At 42.2% G+C, this 16,119-nt stretch overlaps 1 protein-coding gene across 1 annotated transcript in view; it reads left to right on the forward strand.

Moving 5' to 3' along the window:
* LOC115481707 (roundabout homolog 3-like) overlaps positions 1–16,119 on the forward strand; it is a 163,295-nt gene that overhangs the window by 39,028 nt on the left and 108,148 nt on the right. Inside the window, exons 4-5 of the mRNA XM_030221044.1 lie at positions 5,689–5,770; positions 11,339–11,460. Coding sequence (XP_030076904.1) covers positions 5,689–5,770; positions 11,339–11,460 — 204 coding nt within the window. The remainder of the gene's footprint in view (positions 1–5,688; positions 5,771–11,338; positions 11,461–16,119) is intronic.

Here is a 16,119-nt window from a genome sequence, read left to right on the forward strand (position 1 = left end):
TTCTGCATAGCAGTAAGGATGAGAATTTGTTTTCATTTATTTTTTATTTTTCTATGATCATATATCAGTACACATTGAAATAATGAATAGAAACAATTGAAAATAATTAACAACCAGTATATCTAATAAATATACCCAACTGTAGACCACATCAAGGAAATCAACCATTCTCTATGGCAGGGGTGGGCAACCTTAGTCCTCAAGGGCCACAACCCAGTTGGGTTTTCAGGATTTACCCAATGAATATGCAAGAGATTTATTTGCACACAGTGGAGGCAGTGCATACAAATAGATCTTATGCATTTTCATTGGGGAAATCCTGAAAACCTGACTGGGTTTTGGCTCTTGATGACCGAGGTTGCCCACCAGTGCTCTATGGACTCCAGGTTGTATTTTATTAGCTGCCCTATCTCATTTTTAAAAGTGAGCATCAAAATTTACGTCAATATTTGCGGCAGGGGAAAGATACCCTTACTACATTCATTTGGCAGGATTTTCCTTTACCAAAGGAAAATCCTGCCAAACGAATCTTATTGACTTCTTTGACTGGGTGACCAAAGAACTGGATGAAGGACGTGCGCTAGACGTAATCTACTTGGATTTCAGTAAAGCTTTTGATACGGTCCCCCACAGAAGACTCGTGAACAAGCTGAAAGGGTTGAACTTAGGACCGAAAGTGGTGAACTGGATAGGAAACTGGTCGACAGGTGGCAGAGGGTGGTGGTAAATGGAATCTGCTCGAGGAAAGGAAGGTGCGCAGTGGAGTTCCTCAGGGGTCGGTGCTGGGGCCTATTCTGTTTAACATATTTGTGGGAGATATTGCTGAAGTGTTGGAAGGAAAGGTGTGCCTTTTTGTGGATGACACGAAAATAGCCAATAGAGTGGATACCCTGGAGGGAGTAGAAACAATGAGAAGGGATCTCCAAACGGTAGAAGAATGGCAGTTAAAATTTATTCAAAAATTACTTTTTGGATTCAAAAGCTGGTTTTCTTTGGTATATTGCTAAATGTCTCTATTATACTTTATACCAGTTTATCCATTCATATTGTTTTAGCTTTTAGTTTTTTAAAATTGCAGTTCTCAGTGTGTAACGAAGTGCCAAACTATCATGTTCCTCAGAACCAGCATATAGCACTACAAGTTTATTCCCATCATTGCACTGGACCCTGCCTACCCTCCTTTCTTCTGGCCCCTGTGTCAATTACCTAAATCGGTAAAGTCCAATTCTATATAATACTGATCTTTGATAGAATTAATTGTCGATTAATGATAGAGGCGTTATAGTACTTATCTTATGGCAGGTTCTTGGGTGCTTAAATACTCTGTTAGTGCTGCTGGCGCTGTTTGTGTGCTGCTGGCGCTGTTCGTGTGCTTATGCTATCAGTGCAGAAAAATGTCTTGTAATATGTTTTTCAATATCAGCTGTTCTCTACGCGGTGCCACGTTTCACCATACTGGCATCTTCAGGAGAACATATTCTTATTTCTGTTGTCGACTTCTTTCGCTCGGTCAACCCAGGGGAGTCTGATCATCAAGTTCCTTCCCTCAACAATTTTCCTTAAAAGGATATAGCCTAACCTAGAGGACAGGTCTTAGCTGCAGGATCACTTCCTGCCCACCAGGCTGATGCACCTCTATAAGTGATTTTTCTCCTCCAAGACAGCAAAGGGGCTTCCAGACTAGAGGTGGGACTTCTGTAATATACATAATAAAAATACAATTATAAGTAGAAACAAAAATAAGCATAACGTCAAATTCTCAAATTAATGTCACAAACACAATCACTAATACCACTATTCTCAAAGCTTCCATGTCTTAGCTCTCTATGCAGTGAACATCAATTCATACCACCTAATATCCCTCCATTCTGGGCATAATAATTCCTTTGCATAATCACTAAAGCGGCACTTCCCAGCTGCATTTCTAATTCAAAATGGTGCCTTATTGCAGCTGGGAAGTGCCACTTTAGTGAAGTTAGAGAATGACATTGGGGACGGAGACCCGCAGTAGGATGTTGACGGAGACTGAGCTTGCGGGGGGCAGGGACAGAGCCCACAGGGACGGGGCGGGGATGGGGACAGAACCTACGAAGATGGGGATAAACTTTGGCCCTGTGTCATTTTCTACTTTGAAGCCTGTTAATGAACTGGACTGTTATGTATGTTTGAGTGATGCAGACAACAATATTTAGATTTTTTGGAAAAACAAGTAAACATGCTGGCCACAACTAGCAAAATTTGCATGGGGGAATCCTGTACATCCTGCTACCAGCACATCTTCTAAGAAGACATCTTCTATTGGAGGAAGGACTGTAGAAGACAGGCGAGCTAGACTGAATCCTGAGATTGTTGACTTCTTATTCATCCACAGCTTAAAAAATCATAACAGTGCTTCATAGGGCATATTTCTCCCCTCTAGGGCATACACAATGGGTTGCATTTTGTACCCCTGGACATTTTAACAGGGTGGATTAGGATTCTTTGGGTAATAGAAATCAGCAATTGTTGGGGTTGGAAGGGTAGAGGGTGGTGATGAGGAGGGTTATTATAGCTGCTCAGCATATTGTTTATTTATTTATTTTATTTATTGCATTTGTATCCCACATTTTCCCACCTATTTGCAGGCTCAATGTGGCTTACAGAGTCCTGTTATGGCATCGTCATTCCAGGATATCAGATACAATTAGTGATGCAAAAAGATTAAGGAGGAAAAAAAAGAGAAGATTTGAGCATATACATTTAGAAGGAAGACTTTCATAACTGGGGTGGATTGGTGAGGTGATCTAGTTAGGTTATGGGTTCTCTTAGTAGGCCTTGTTGAAGAGATACGTCTTCAGAGATTTACGAAAGTTAGATATTTCGTCGATTGTTCTCAAGGCAGAAGGTAATACATTCCACAACTGCGTACTTATGTAAGAGAAGGTAGCCGCATGTATCAGCTTGTATTTTAGTCCTTTACAGCTGGGGAAGTGTAGATTAAGAAATTTGCGGGATGATCTTGTGGCATTTCTGGGCGTCAGGTCCACGAAGTTTAGCATGTAGGTCGGGGCATCTGCATGGATGATTTTATGTACAATCGTGCAGATCTTGAACGCAATGCGTTCTTTAAGTGGGAGCCAATGAAGTTTCTCTCTTAAGGGTTTTGCACTTTCATATTTAGTTTTTCCAAATATGAGTCTGGTGGTGGTATTCTGGGCTGTTTGGAGTTCCTTGATAGTTTGTTCTTTGCAGCCAGCGTATAGTGCGTTGCAGTAATCCAAGTGACTTAGTACCATTGACTGTACCAGGGTACGGAAGATGTATCTCGGGAAGAAAGGTTTTACTCTTTTGAGTTTCTACATGGAGTGGAACATCTTTTTCGTTGTATTCTTCACGTGGGTTTCAAATGTGAGGTTTCGATCAATGGTAACTCCAAGAATTTTCAGGTTATTTGAGACGGGAAGAGAGCAGTTTGGTGTGGGTATGGTGGTGAAGTTGCTTGTGTTATGTTGTGAGGTGAGTACAAAACATTGTGTTTTTTCTGCGTTGAGTTTTAACTGGAATGCATCCGCCCAAGAATGCATGATTTTGAGGCTTTGGTTGATCTCGTTGGTGATTTCATTTAGATCATATTTAAACGGGATATAAATCGTAACATCGTCTGCATATATGTAAGGGTTGAGATTTTTATTGGCTAGTAATTTGGCTAAGGGTATCATCATTAGGTTGAAGAGGGTTGGTGAGAGGGGGGATCCTTGGGGGACTCCACATTCAGGTGTCCATGGGGCTGATACGTCTGCGTTTGTTGTTACTTGGTATGATCTTGTGGTCAGGAATCCGTTGAACCAATTGAGAACTGTACCTCCTACTCCAAAGTATTCTAGTATATATAATAGTATTCTATGATTGACCATGTCAAAGGCACTGGACATGTCGAATTGTAGGAGGAGTATGTTGTTGCAATTGCTTGTTTAAATGAGTTCATTACAGACACTAGAACCGTTTCAGTGCTGTGATTCGATCGAAATCCTGATTGAGCTTCGTGCAGAATTGAGTGTTTGTTTAGGTATTCAGTGAGTTGTTTTGTCACTATGCCCTCCATGAATTTTGGTTATGAGCGGAATAGATGCTACTGGGCGATAATTGGTTAGGTCCATTGTTCCTTTTTATACTTTAATAAAAAGATTTAAATATAAAATCATAATTGTTCGAGGCTTCTGCAGATGAGGACAGAGCCCATAGGGACAGAGCGTGGACGGGGCAGGGATGGGGACACAACCCACGGAGACGGGGATAAACTTTGTCCCCGTGTCATTCTCTAAGTGAAGTGTTGAATGAGCATGAATTTATTTGGTAATGTCCCCTTAATAAGCTGGAGGGTGAAACAGTGGCCTCCATTGGGACGTTGTTCAATATATGAAAGATAAGTGCTATTGTGTGAAAAGAGATAAAAGGTTCCATGTGTTCTGGATTCCATGGGATATGATTGTGAATTCACCATCTTGTGACATTGTTTACAAACATGTGGTCTGTTTGAAAATTTGTCATGCAGGAGGGTGGAGATCTTCATTGGAGGCTCTACTGGGAGGTGTTAGTGGAGCTCTTTGATGGGGTTTTGATAGAAAGGGAGATTCAGGAGGGAAGGGAGAACCACAGGTCAGCTCCAGGCCCTTTAAGAATGTTCCTTGGGAGCATCAGGCTTTGGGTTGGTGGCCTAATGCTCCCTGGAAGGATGAATAATACAGCTTGTAAGGTTGATAACAAATTACTTTATTTATGTAACTTGAGAGTCATTAATCTGCATACTGAGTTACCACAGGTTAGTGATTCCAATGCTAAATTAAGGTGCGGTAAAAGACCAACTTTTACTGCATCTTAGAAACTACATCCTAAATGAGTTTATCTGCCTTCAGATTTTATTTTTCTGTATATTAATAACCTATATAGGTGTCACAATGTTATAGGTATAATTGGTTATATGCCTACAGATGTAATAAATCGTACAAGTGTTTCAAAACTTTATAGTTTTAATAATCTGTATAAGCATGAATAATAATGTCTGTGACTTAACATAACATAGTTAGGCTGACGTATTAGTCCACTTTAAAGGTAATAAATAGAAATAAAGCAAAAAAAAAAAAAAAGATAACTTTGTATTACACTAACAAAACATTTTTGACTAGCTTTCAAAGGCATGAACAATATGAACAAAATGAGCAAAATATGATATCAGAATGTATAAATAAAATATATAAGTATTATAAAAGACAATTGTATAACTGGTTGCGGTCCATTACATGTCACTTGTGTGTAAATGCATTAATGAGTACCACCTATGTTCCCCAATGCACTATGCACAATTCCACAAGTTAGCTCACAAGTTCTGTGGTGTGTATGTGCGAGTGAGGTGTACACATGGGCGAGCCTTGGGTGTGGTACCAGTGTACATGCCTAATTTATAGAATGCTACGAGTTGCATGTACTGCATGGAGCACTTCAGCATGCCATAGACCTGGCATAAATGGTCACGGCTAGGTATAGACGCATTGGTGCTGGCGCGTTCTAATATTCCATCATGTCATCTTGGAACCAAGATGCCATTATAGAAATGTTGCTCAATGCGCATCATTGAGGCACAAAGTTATAGAATTGTCCCACAGCTCATTTTTTGAGTGACCCTGAGTTATCCTTTCTCTCTTTGTGCTTTAGTTGACAGACTCAGGACTGTATATGTGCATCGCCATCAGCTCAACAGGAGAGACTACATGGAGTGGATATCTAAAAGTACAAGGTACTGATTTCTTACCACCGGAAGTGTGCCTGGTATGAGGATGAAACATGTACTTTAATGCCCTTGGATAGGGCTGTCCTGGGCTGGCAATAAGAGCCAGCTCCTGTTACAGAGGTTTATCGCATCTGTTGAAACTGGTGCTTTATATGGTCAGTACATTATGGTGCTCATTTCCAAAGCAGATGGACATCTTAAAATAGCTTAAAAAATGCCCATCTGCTAAAAACGTCCGAATCTTGATTTTGGAAAGTCAGAATTTGGACATTTCACTCTGCGGTTCATCCAAATAGCAAGGGGGCAGGATGTTGGAGGCGACTAGGAAGGGCTCAAAAGTAGGATGTCCAACAGGGATTTTTGAATGGGAAGAAATGTTCATGTCTAAAAAGAAGGATGTTTTTATCTAGACTTGTTTCAGTCGCATCCAAGTTACAAAACGTTACTCTAAGTGAGCAGCTGACCATTGGAGGGACTAAGGCATGACCCCTCCTTAATTCCCCATTGGTTGCTGTCCCCTTCCCTCTCCCCTGAAAGTAAAACTAGAAAGGAGAACCAGGCTGTATGTCAGCTTCAGGTATTATTATTGCCATTCTGAAGCATTTCGGAGGAGTAGCCTAGAGGTTAGTGCAATGGACTGTAAACCAAAGGGCACAAGTTCAAGTTCTACTTCAACATTTTTAAAAATAATTCTGAGTCTTCTAGAAACAGAAAAATATATACTGTACCTAAATATATAAGCCACCTGCAAGCCTGAAAGCTATTGATGTGCTGTGCATTCAGGTACAGTAGGTATAATTTACCAAAAAAAGTTATAGTGGAGTTTGAACCTCTGTCCCTTGGTTTACAATCCACTGCAGTAACCACTAGGCTACTCCTCTGCTCTTCAGAGACACCAGTGTGGCCATATTTTTAAAAATAATGCCAGATAGATATTCATGTCCTTGTTTTTTTGTTGTTCAAAAGTTGGATGTTTCACTTTGGAAAATGGCTGTTCATTTTGGATGTTTTCAGAGCAGAAACGTCCATCTCACAGTCATAATTGAACAGGAAATCTATACATTTTTTTAAAGAAGTAGTTGCCAGATTTTTATATGTACAATAGTGTTGAGTGCCATTTGTGCTCCTAGTGATGAAGTTGACCTTTAAGCCAAGATAATTTATCATTGAACCAGGATGCTCTTCTTTTGTGAGAACAAAGAGATTTCAGTATGGGAGGGGCTAATTCATTAAATACTACAGTAAGCAATCAGTCCCATGTGGCAGCCTGTTCCTCAAGAGATAAAGAGGAGAAGGAATCTAGTGACAGTGTATCAAGTTGTACAAGGGATTAAAATGTCAGATTGCTAAAATCCCAATGACATAAACATACCAAGATCTGTAAAAGTCCCAGAAATCCTTTCAATTCCTCCAGCCCCAAAGGCTAGCTGGAAGAAAGCATGCCTTCAGTGAGATTGTGTTTTGCCTCAAAGTGGTATAGAATTCCATAATAATAGTGCCAAAAAGGTAAAATTGGAGCACCATGAAATTTCTAAGTTCAATCTCAAGAGAGGGTGGCATGGAACGAAGAGAATCTTGCAATGAATCCAGACTCTGAACTGCTAAATAAAGAAGTTGCTCAGAGTTGGAATGTGTGATGTGTCAAAATGAGTAGCTTGAAACGAACCCAAAAGTAACTGGCAACCAGCTTTCCATTATGAACTATAGTCATTTAAGAGTTATTAGGGTGAGACCATTGTAAAGAGCATTGCAGTAATCTAACTTTGAAATTGCTAAAGAAAGTGCAAGAGTTTTTAAAGCCTGTATAATCAACCAAGATTTTAAGGAATTAATTTTTAAATTGGGAGAAATGATGATCTAACAGCTACAGCTATTTGTTCCAATGGAATTCATTGGATTGCAGGAGCAGTGGTGGATGAATCATAGGGTCTGCTAAACCAGATGGCTTCACTTTTGATTCTGTGAGCTTTCAGCTATCCAGCTAAGTTTCTGCCCTTCCCTAATTTTGGTTTCTACATAGGCTCTCAGAAGGGATATTACTACTACTACTTAACATTTCTAGAGTGCTACTAGGCTTACGCAGCGCTGTACAAAATAAAACAAAGAAGGACGGTCCCTGCTCAAAGGAGCTTACAATCTAAAGAACGAAATGTCAAGTTGGAGCAGTCTAGATTTCCTGGGTAGAGGTGTAGAGGTTAGGTGCCGAAGGCGAAATTGAAGAGGTGGGCTTTGAGCAGAGATTTGAAGATGGGCAGGGAGGGGGCCTGGCGTATGGGCTCGAGGATATTCAGTGGTACTTTCTGGTTAAGTTTATTAATAAATTAATATACCCCATATTGGAGAACCATTGGAGTGGTTTACAGTAAACTCCATCCCCCTTAGGGCCCTCTGAATGCATGAGTTATATTCAGGTACATTAAGTATTTCCCTGTCCCTAGGGGGTCTACAATCTAACCAGTTGATATTCAGCCAGTGGCAGTCAGCGTTTTTTTAAACACTGACTGTCACCAGCTAAATTAGCCCCAGATAATCATTTCTGGGCCTTGTCTGAATATCCCAGGCTAATTATGATTGTCCTAGCCACTGGAACCTTTTGTGGGTCCCAGCTGATATTCATATTATTTATTTGTTTGTTATATTTGTATCCCACATTTTCCCACCTATTTGTAGGCTCATTGTGGCTTACATAGTACCGGAGAGGTGTTTGTAGACTCCGGGGTAAACAAATACAAAGTGATGTTATGGTAGGGTAAGGTTCATGTGGTAAGACCACATAAAGGAATCGTACAGTGGGAGAGTTGTGTAATGTCCATTACGTACTGTAGTGTTGTTGTGTTAGGGAGGCAGCTGCAGCAGGCAGGAGCAAGTGGACATCACTTCTACCCATTTCCTCATTGAACCACCAGGGAAGAGGGGCAGGTAGGCCTGCAACCATGGGGAAGGGGATTTTGCTGTTCCAGGGGTGGGGGGGGGGGGGGGGGGAATCCATTGGGAGGTGTCTTGCTTTGCTTCCAGGAGGGGAGGGAGCAAGGAAACATAGGAAAGGAGCAGAACTACTTATGCGGGTCCCAGCCTAAATTCAGTTGGGGTCCACATAAATGTCTTATGTTGGTCCCAGCTGGCTATCAGCTGGGACCCACAAAAGTGCCACAGGCTAGCATCTGAGGAATTAGCCCCAGATATTCAACATGGGCTGAATATTGATCCAAATGAAAATGATGGCAGATAAAGACCATGGGTGAATATTCAGCCAGTGGTGGTCAGCGTTTTTTGGCTGCCGTCAGCATTATCCCTGGATATTCAATGCCAGTCCATGTGTGGGCAGATGCGGGCAATATTCAACACTTAAACCATATAAGGTGAACTGCATAAAGATAGGATTGTGTTTTATTTGGGCCTATTTATGCGATTACCATATATGGTTAAGCACTGAATATCAGCATTTAACCACATTTGTGCCGACTCCGCCCCAGACTGCCCACAAAATAGCAGTTTTGGCACTAACTGCGGATATTTAGCGGCACTAGCAAGTTGCGTGCTGCTGAATATCTATGGTTAGCCATGGATAAGCGATTTAAATGGCCAGGAACCTCTCCTGGCTCTTTAAATTACTTTGAACATTGATCCCTATATATATGGCATATTTATGCTTATTAAATTCTTCATACACCACTTTTCTGTGGTGCAACCACAGCAGTTTACATATTCTATGCAAATACTTTCTCTGTCCCTAGTGGGGTCAAAACCTAAGTTTTATACCTAGGGCAATGGAGAGTTAAGTGATTTTTCCCAAGGTCACAAGGAGCCAGTTGCCCCAGTTCTCAACCCACTGTGCTATTAGGATACTTCTTTGCACCTATCCAGTTTGAAAGGAAGCATCCCTGCTGGGGAAATGAAACTTATATTACTGCTACATGCTCACACTGTAATGCTTGCTGCAGCACGGCCCCCACAGACACTAGAAATCAGTTCTACAAAGTGCAGAACGGAAATGTTTATCCCTCTAGCTTTGGGTTGCAGGAGTTTGGAAGGCTAGGGAAGCACAGGGAGAAATGCCAGACCTGTTGGGGGGGGGGGGGGGGGGGGGGAGAGGAAGAAATGCCGAGCCAATGGTAGAGGGGAAGGGAGCATTGTCAGACCTGTTGAGGGGAGAGAGAAATTATGCCAGACCCATGATGGAGGGGAAAAAGAGATGCCAGACCTGCAGTGGTGGAGGAGAAGATGCTAGAGAGAGAGAAATGCTGAACCAATGGAGCAAGGGAGGGAGAGAGAGATGTCAGACTGTAGGGGGGAGGGAGGGAAAGATGCTAGACTGTGGGGGAGGAAAAGATAAAGACTGGACCAGGAAGCGTGGGGGGGTGGGGATAGGGGGAAAGGTGCTTGACCAGGGGAGAGTGAAGGGGACAGAGAGAGAGATACCAGACTGGAGTGGAGCAGAGAGATGCTGGAACAATAGAGGAAAGAAGGGAGGGAGGGAGGGAGGGAGAGAGAAACTTTATGGGTAAGGAGGAACAGAAGCAGCAGGGGAGAGAGAGATGCTGTCCCCAGGGTGAGGGACAGTAGTGGAAAAAGAGAAAGGGTGAGAGATACTGGCATGGAATGGGGGTGCTGAAGGAAGGGAGGTGAGAAGCTGGATGTGGGAAAGGACAGAGACATGTAGAAGAAATGGGCATTGAGGGAGCATAGGGACAGGGATATAAGGAGGAGATGCTGGACAAAGGTGTATTCTATAAAGTAGGACTAAATTTAGGCATACTTTATAGAATAAGCCTAAATTTCCATGCGCTTTATAGAATATGCCAGGTCTAGATAAAAACATACTTTTTTGCCCTGGATTTTTTTTTCTGTTCCCTTATTGCTTAAAAATGTCCAGATTTTAAGCCCGCTTAAGTCCCACCCAAAGCACACCTCCAGCATGCTGATGAACTGCGGAGTAAAATGTCCCAATTCTGAGTTTCGAAAATCATGACTTACATATTTTTGTGAGAAAAAAATCTATCTGCCGCTTTTGAGATTTTTTTTCTCTTGTGATAATGTCATCCTGGCATTTCAATAAATGTAAAAACAAACACAATAACCATCCCCTAACTCTCCTACCACTGTCTAGGAAGTCTATATCTTGCCCTAAGCTGCATCCCATGTGGGCACAAAGAGGTATCTCCCTTTTGGGATGTTGCTTTGGCAATACATCTCAGATAGCACATACTGTCTGTATCATTGGATTTAATATCGAATTGTGGCTGCTGGTAGTATCATCAGTTGGCTTGAGGGATGGGCCTCTTGAATACTGGGTATGGCAGTTTGTGCCCTTCCAGTAATAACTATGTTGACAGATTTTTTTTTCTTGAGACCTGAAAGGTGGCCTTTAATACATGTTGTAAGTGCAGTGGACTCTGAAAAAAATAGGCTCTTCACAGAGCTGGAAACTGAAACAGAAAAGATCAAAACAGCTGCAGGTAGCCTCTGGGAAAGCGGCTTCAGTTGAAGAGAGTATCCATCATGGGTATTTTTGGTCTTATTGCTATGAGCATGCTGCCTGGAGAATTATTTTCTAACAATCTTTCTAATTTGCAGATGTCAGCCCAACTAAGCAGGGAATGGACCTCTGGCAAGAGCAGCATGAGCTTAAAGAGATCATGGTTCACCTTCAGGCTCCCATTGTTCTCAACTCAACCAGCATCCTGGTCACCTGGACTGTAGGTATCTCCAGGGTATAATCCTAGCTGCCAGCATAGTGAGCTATGTGCAGGTTTTGGGGGGTCTCCAGGCCATCTTCTGTATCACTTTTAATTGGGTAGTTCAGACTTCTAAAGTGGTCTGGATCTTCTTCTAGGTGTGATACAATAGTATTCATAATGGTGTGCATAACTCCTAGTGGTAGTTTCATGGTACTACCTCTAGAGGTCATCCAGCCATGCCCTGTTATCACTACTACTACTACTTATCATTTCTAAAGCGCTACTAGATGTACGCAGCACTGTACACTTGAACATGAAGAGACAGTCCCTGCTCGACAGAGCTTACAATCTAATTAGGACAGACAAACAGGACAAACAAGAGATAAGGGAATATTAAAGTGAGGATGATAAAATAAGGGCTCTGAACAAGTGAATAAGGGTTAGGAGTTAAAAGCAGCATCAAAAAGGTGGGCTTTTAGCTTAGATTTGAAGACGGCCAGAGGTGGAGCTTGACGTACCGGCTCAGGAAGTCTATTCCAGGCATATGGTGCAGCAAGATAAAAGGAACGGAGTCTGGAGTTAGCAGTGGAAGAGAAGGGTGCAGATAAGAGAGATTTACCCAGTGAACGGAGTTCCCGGGGAGGAATGTAGGGAGAGATGAGAGTGGAGAGGTACTGAGGAGCTGCAGAGTGAATGCACTTATAGGTCAATAAGAGGAGTTTGAACTGTATGTGGAAACGGATAGGAAGCCAGTAAAGTGACTTGAGGAGAGGGCTAATATGAGCATAACGACACTGGCGGAATATTAGTCGTGCAGCAGAATTTTGAACAGATTGAAGAGGTGAAAGATGGCTAAGTGGGAGACCTGTGAGAAGCAAGTTGCAATAGTCTAAGTGAGAGGTGATAAGAGTGTGGATGAGGGTTCTGGTACACTAATATTATCACCTATGTCCTGCCCATACCCTGCCCCCTACTCATGTCAAGCAGCTAGCATAGATTTTTTTTTTTTTACCTTGCTGACTGGTTATAATGTGTGGTAGCCATAAGTGCAGGTCAGACATATAGATACACAGATGCTATATTCACTTTAGTTTATAAAGTGGCTGAATATTCAAATACTGCACACCTCAAATCTAGGGTCCCAAATGTTGTACTAGTGATTATTTGCCTAGTGCTGAAAATCAGTGCTATGCTGCTAACTCTTTTCTCCCATCCTAAATTCTCCCTTGTAGTTACCCACTTTAACAATTTAGGGTCTGATATTCAAAGAGTTTAAAACTCCTAAATTGGAGAGTTAGGCTCCTGAATTGGTACCTTTGAGAATGTGCTCGGACTGAGTTCCTAAATTTTATGCTCCTAGTCTTAGTAAGGGGCCCTTTTACTAAACAGCAGCTTAACACAGGAATACACTGCGTGGTTGCTTCAAATTTTATGCAGCACCCAGTGGGGAAAGAACCAGAATTTTCTAATGCTGGTCCCATGTGAAAATGATGATTAGGGTGCATTACATGGCAACAGTTAATGCAGAAGCACTTCCCATCCCCTATTTAGGAGGCATGAAGTGCTCCTGTGTTAACTGTGTGTTAGCCAGTTAATGCGCAGTAAATGTGACGCACAACTGGTTAACACTTCCACATCTACTCTCCACCCCTGACAGAAAATTCAGTAATGCACAGTTTAATGAGTGGAAACAGACAACCACAAAACCTCTTAACATGGTCCATATGCTAACTGAATGTTGTGCTTAGGGCTAAATTCTATATATCACACCTAAAAGATTGGCACTGAAAAAATATGCCTAGACGTATTCTATGAACCGCGCCTAACTAGTTTATAGAATATTCCTAGGCATATTTATTTGAGTTCAGTTTATATAATACACCTAGTGACCTCTAAATGTAGGCATGGCCATTTACGCCAAGTAAAACTTGGTGTAAATTCCCATGCCTAATTTAGGCGCAGGGTGGGCATATTCTATAACGCAGTGGCATAGCTACGGGGGGGCCACGTGGGCCTGGGCCCCTGCAAATTTCATCCAGGCCACTGGTTTGGCTGGCAGAGGTCCCCAACCCCCACCAGCCGAAGCCTTCTTCAGCGTCTGTCTCCGGCGCAGCCTCGTTCGTTGCCCTGCTCTTCTTTCTTCTTGCTCCAGGACCCCCGCCAGCAAAGGTATTTGTTTTGCGGGGGGGGGGGGGGGGGAGCAACGAGGTGGTGAGGAGAAGCAGCGAGGAGGCGAGGCAGTGGGGGGGGGGAGGAGGCGAGACAAGGCATGACGGTGGGGGCAGCAGGGTGGCACTCAAAATGTGCCCCCAACCTTGGGCTCTGGCCCCCTACCACTGTGAGGTCTGGCTACGCCCCTGCTATAACGCTTTGTGTAAATTTTAGAAATGCCCATGACCCGCCCATGCTTCTCCCATGACCATGCCCACTTTTGAGATTTGAGTGGTAGAATTTGCGGGCACCACTTTATAGAATATGCTAAGCAACTTGTGCATGTAAATTCTAATTAAAGCCAATAAGGGTGAATAATTGCTTGTTAAGTGTTAATTATCAGCACTGATTGGCTTGTTAAGCCAATTAAGTTGCACGCACAAACCCAGAATACAACCGGATTTGTGCGCGCAACTCAATTTGCACTATATAGAATCCAGGAGTTAATGTACTTTAGTAAAATAAGCGGATGGCAATGGGGTAGATTTAGGGAAGGGAAAAACATTTAGGAGCTTATATCTTCAGCTCTAGGCCATCTATATTAGGCACCTAGGACTTGTTTGAACTTATGAAGGGACCTGGGTAGTGTAAGTTTCGTCAATCCTAATGTGCATATTTTGACAGATGGTCACTACTCATTTCCAGCCATTTAAGCTAAAATGTTTCATTTGTATTGTATATCTGTGCTATATGAATGTTCTTCCATGCTGCCTGTTATAGTATCATAAACTGTACATTTCTGTTATATGATTGTTTTACAGTACTCTTAAATGTGTATATTTCTGATAGTATACTCACAAATTCAACTTCACTAAATCCGTGTTCAGTGTTCATACTATATTAGACAAAAAAAACTTTCTATGTTTAGTAGAAAAGAAAAGCCTCTGATATTTAAAAAAGGGTTCCAGGGGTGATCTGAGAAATTACAGACTGGTAAGGAAAGGGAATGGGACTTGATATATCGCCTTTCTATGGTTTTTGTAACTACATTCAAAGCGGTTTACATAGTATATACAGGAACTTATTTGTACCTGGGGCAATGGAGGGTTAAGTGACTTGCCCAGAGTGACAAGGAGCTGCAGTGGGAATCAAACCCAGGTTGCCAGGATCAAAGTCCACTGCACTAACCACTAGGCTACTCCTCAGCCTGACATCAGTGCTTAGCAAAATAGCGGAAACCATTATAAAGATTACAATTATGGAACACGTAGACAAACATGGTTTAATAGGACAGAGTCTGCATGGGTTCAGCCAAGGGAAGTCTTGCCTCGCCAATTTGCTTCATTTCTTTGAAGGCATGAATAAACATGTGGATAAAGGTTAACCAGTTGATGTAGTGTGTCTAGATTTTCAGAAACTTTTGATAAAGTGCTTCAATAGAGACTCCTGAGAACATTGGAGAGTCATGGGATAGCAGGCAAGGTTCTGGTATGGATTAGGAATTGTTTATTGGACAGAAAACAGAGGGTAGGATTAAATGATCATTTCTCTCAATGGATGAGGGTGAATGGTGGAGTGCCACAGGGATCAGTACTGGAACCGTGCTATTAAATATATTTATAAATGATATGGAAATTGGAACAAGTGAGGTGATTAAATTTGCTGATGCTACAAAACTATTCAAGATTATTAAAACACGAGTGGACTGTTTTTATTTATTTATTGCATTTGTATCCCACATTATCCCACCTATTTGCAGGCTCAATGAGGCTTACATAGTTTGTAAACATTGTCATTACAGGATAGCAGATACATTTAGTGTTGTGTAGAAATTAAGTGAGGGGAGAGAGAAGAAGGAAGGGGGTGAGTAGGGTAATTATAGGAGGTGGGTTATCTTAACTGAGTGGGTTGGTGAGGTGGACTAGTGTGGCTATCGGTTCTCATTGTAGGCCTTGTTGAAGAGAGAAATCTTCAGAGATTTGCGGAAAACAGTTGTTTCGTCAATTGTTCTCAGGTCTGTAGGCAATGCATTCCACAATTGCGTGCTTATGTAAGAGAAGGTGGTGGCGTGCATCTGCAGTAAGACCTTAGGAAATTGGAAGACTGGGCATCCAAATGACAGATGAAATTTAATGTGGACAAATGCAAGGTGATGCACATTGGAAAGAATAATCCAAATCATAATTACCTGATGCTAGGGTCCACTTTGGGGGTCAGCACTCAAGAAAAAGTTCTAGGTGTCATTGTAGATAATACTCTGAAATCTTCTGCTCTGCTCAGTGTGAGGCGGCGGCCAAAAAAGGAAACAGAATGCTAGGAATTGTTAGGAAAAAGATGGTGAATAAGATCGAAAATACTATAATGCAATGGTTCTCAAACCTGGTCTTGGAGGCACCCCAGCCAGTTAGGTTTTCAGGCAGGGCCGGTCTTAGCAAGTGCGGGGCCCTGTGCAGACCAATTTGGTGGGGCCCCATCCTAGCCCCACCCAGCCCTAGCCCTGCTCCAACCCCAGCTCCACCCCATTGA

Source organism: Microcaecilia unicolor, chromosome 12, assembly GCF_901765095.1.
Source record: "Microcaecilia unicolor chromosome 12, aMicUni1.1, whole genome shotgun sequence".
Lineage (NCBI taxonomy): Eukaryota > Metazoa > Chordata > Amphibia > Gymnophiona > Siphonopidae > Microcaecilia > Microcaecilia unicolor.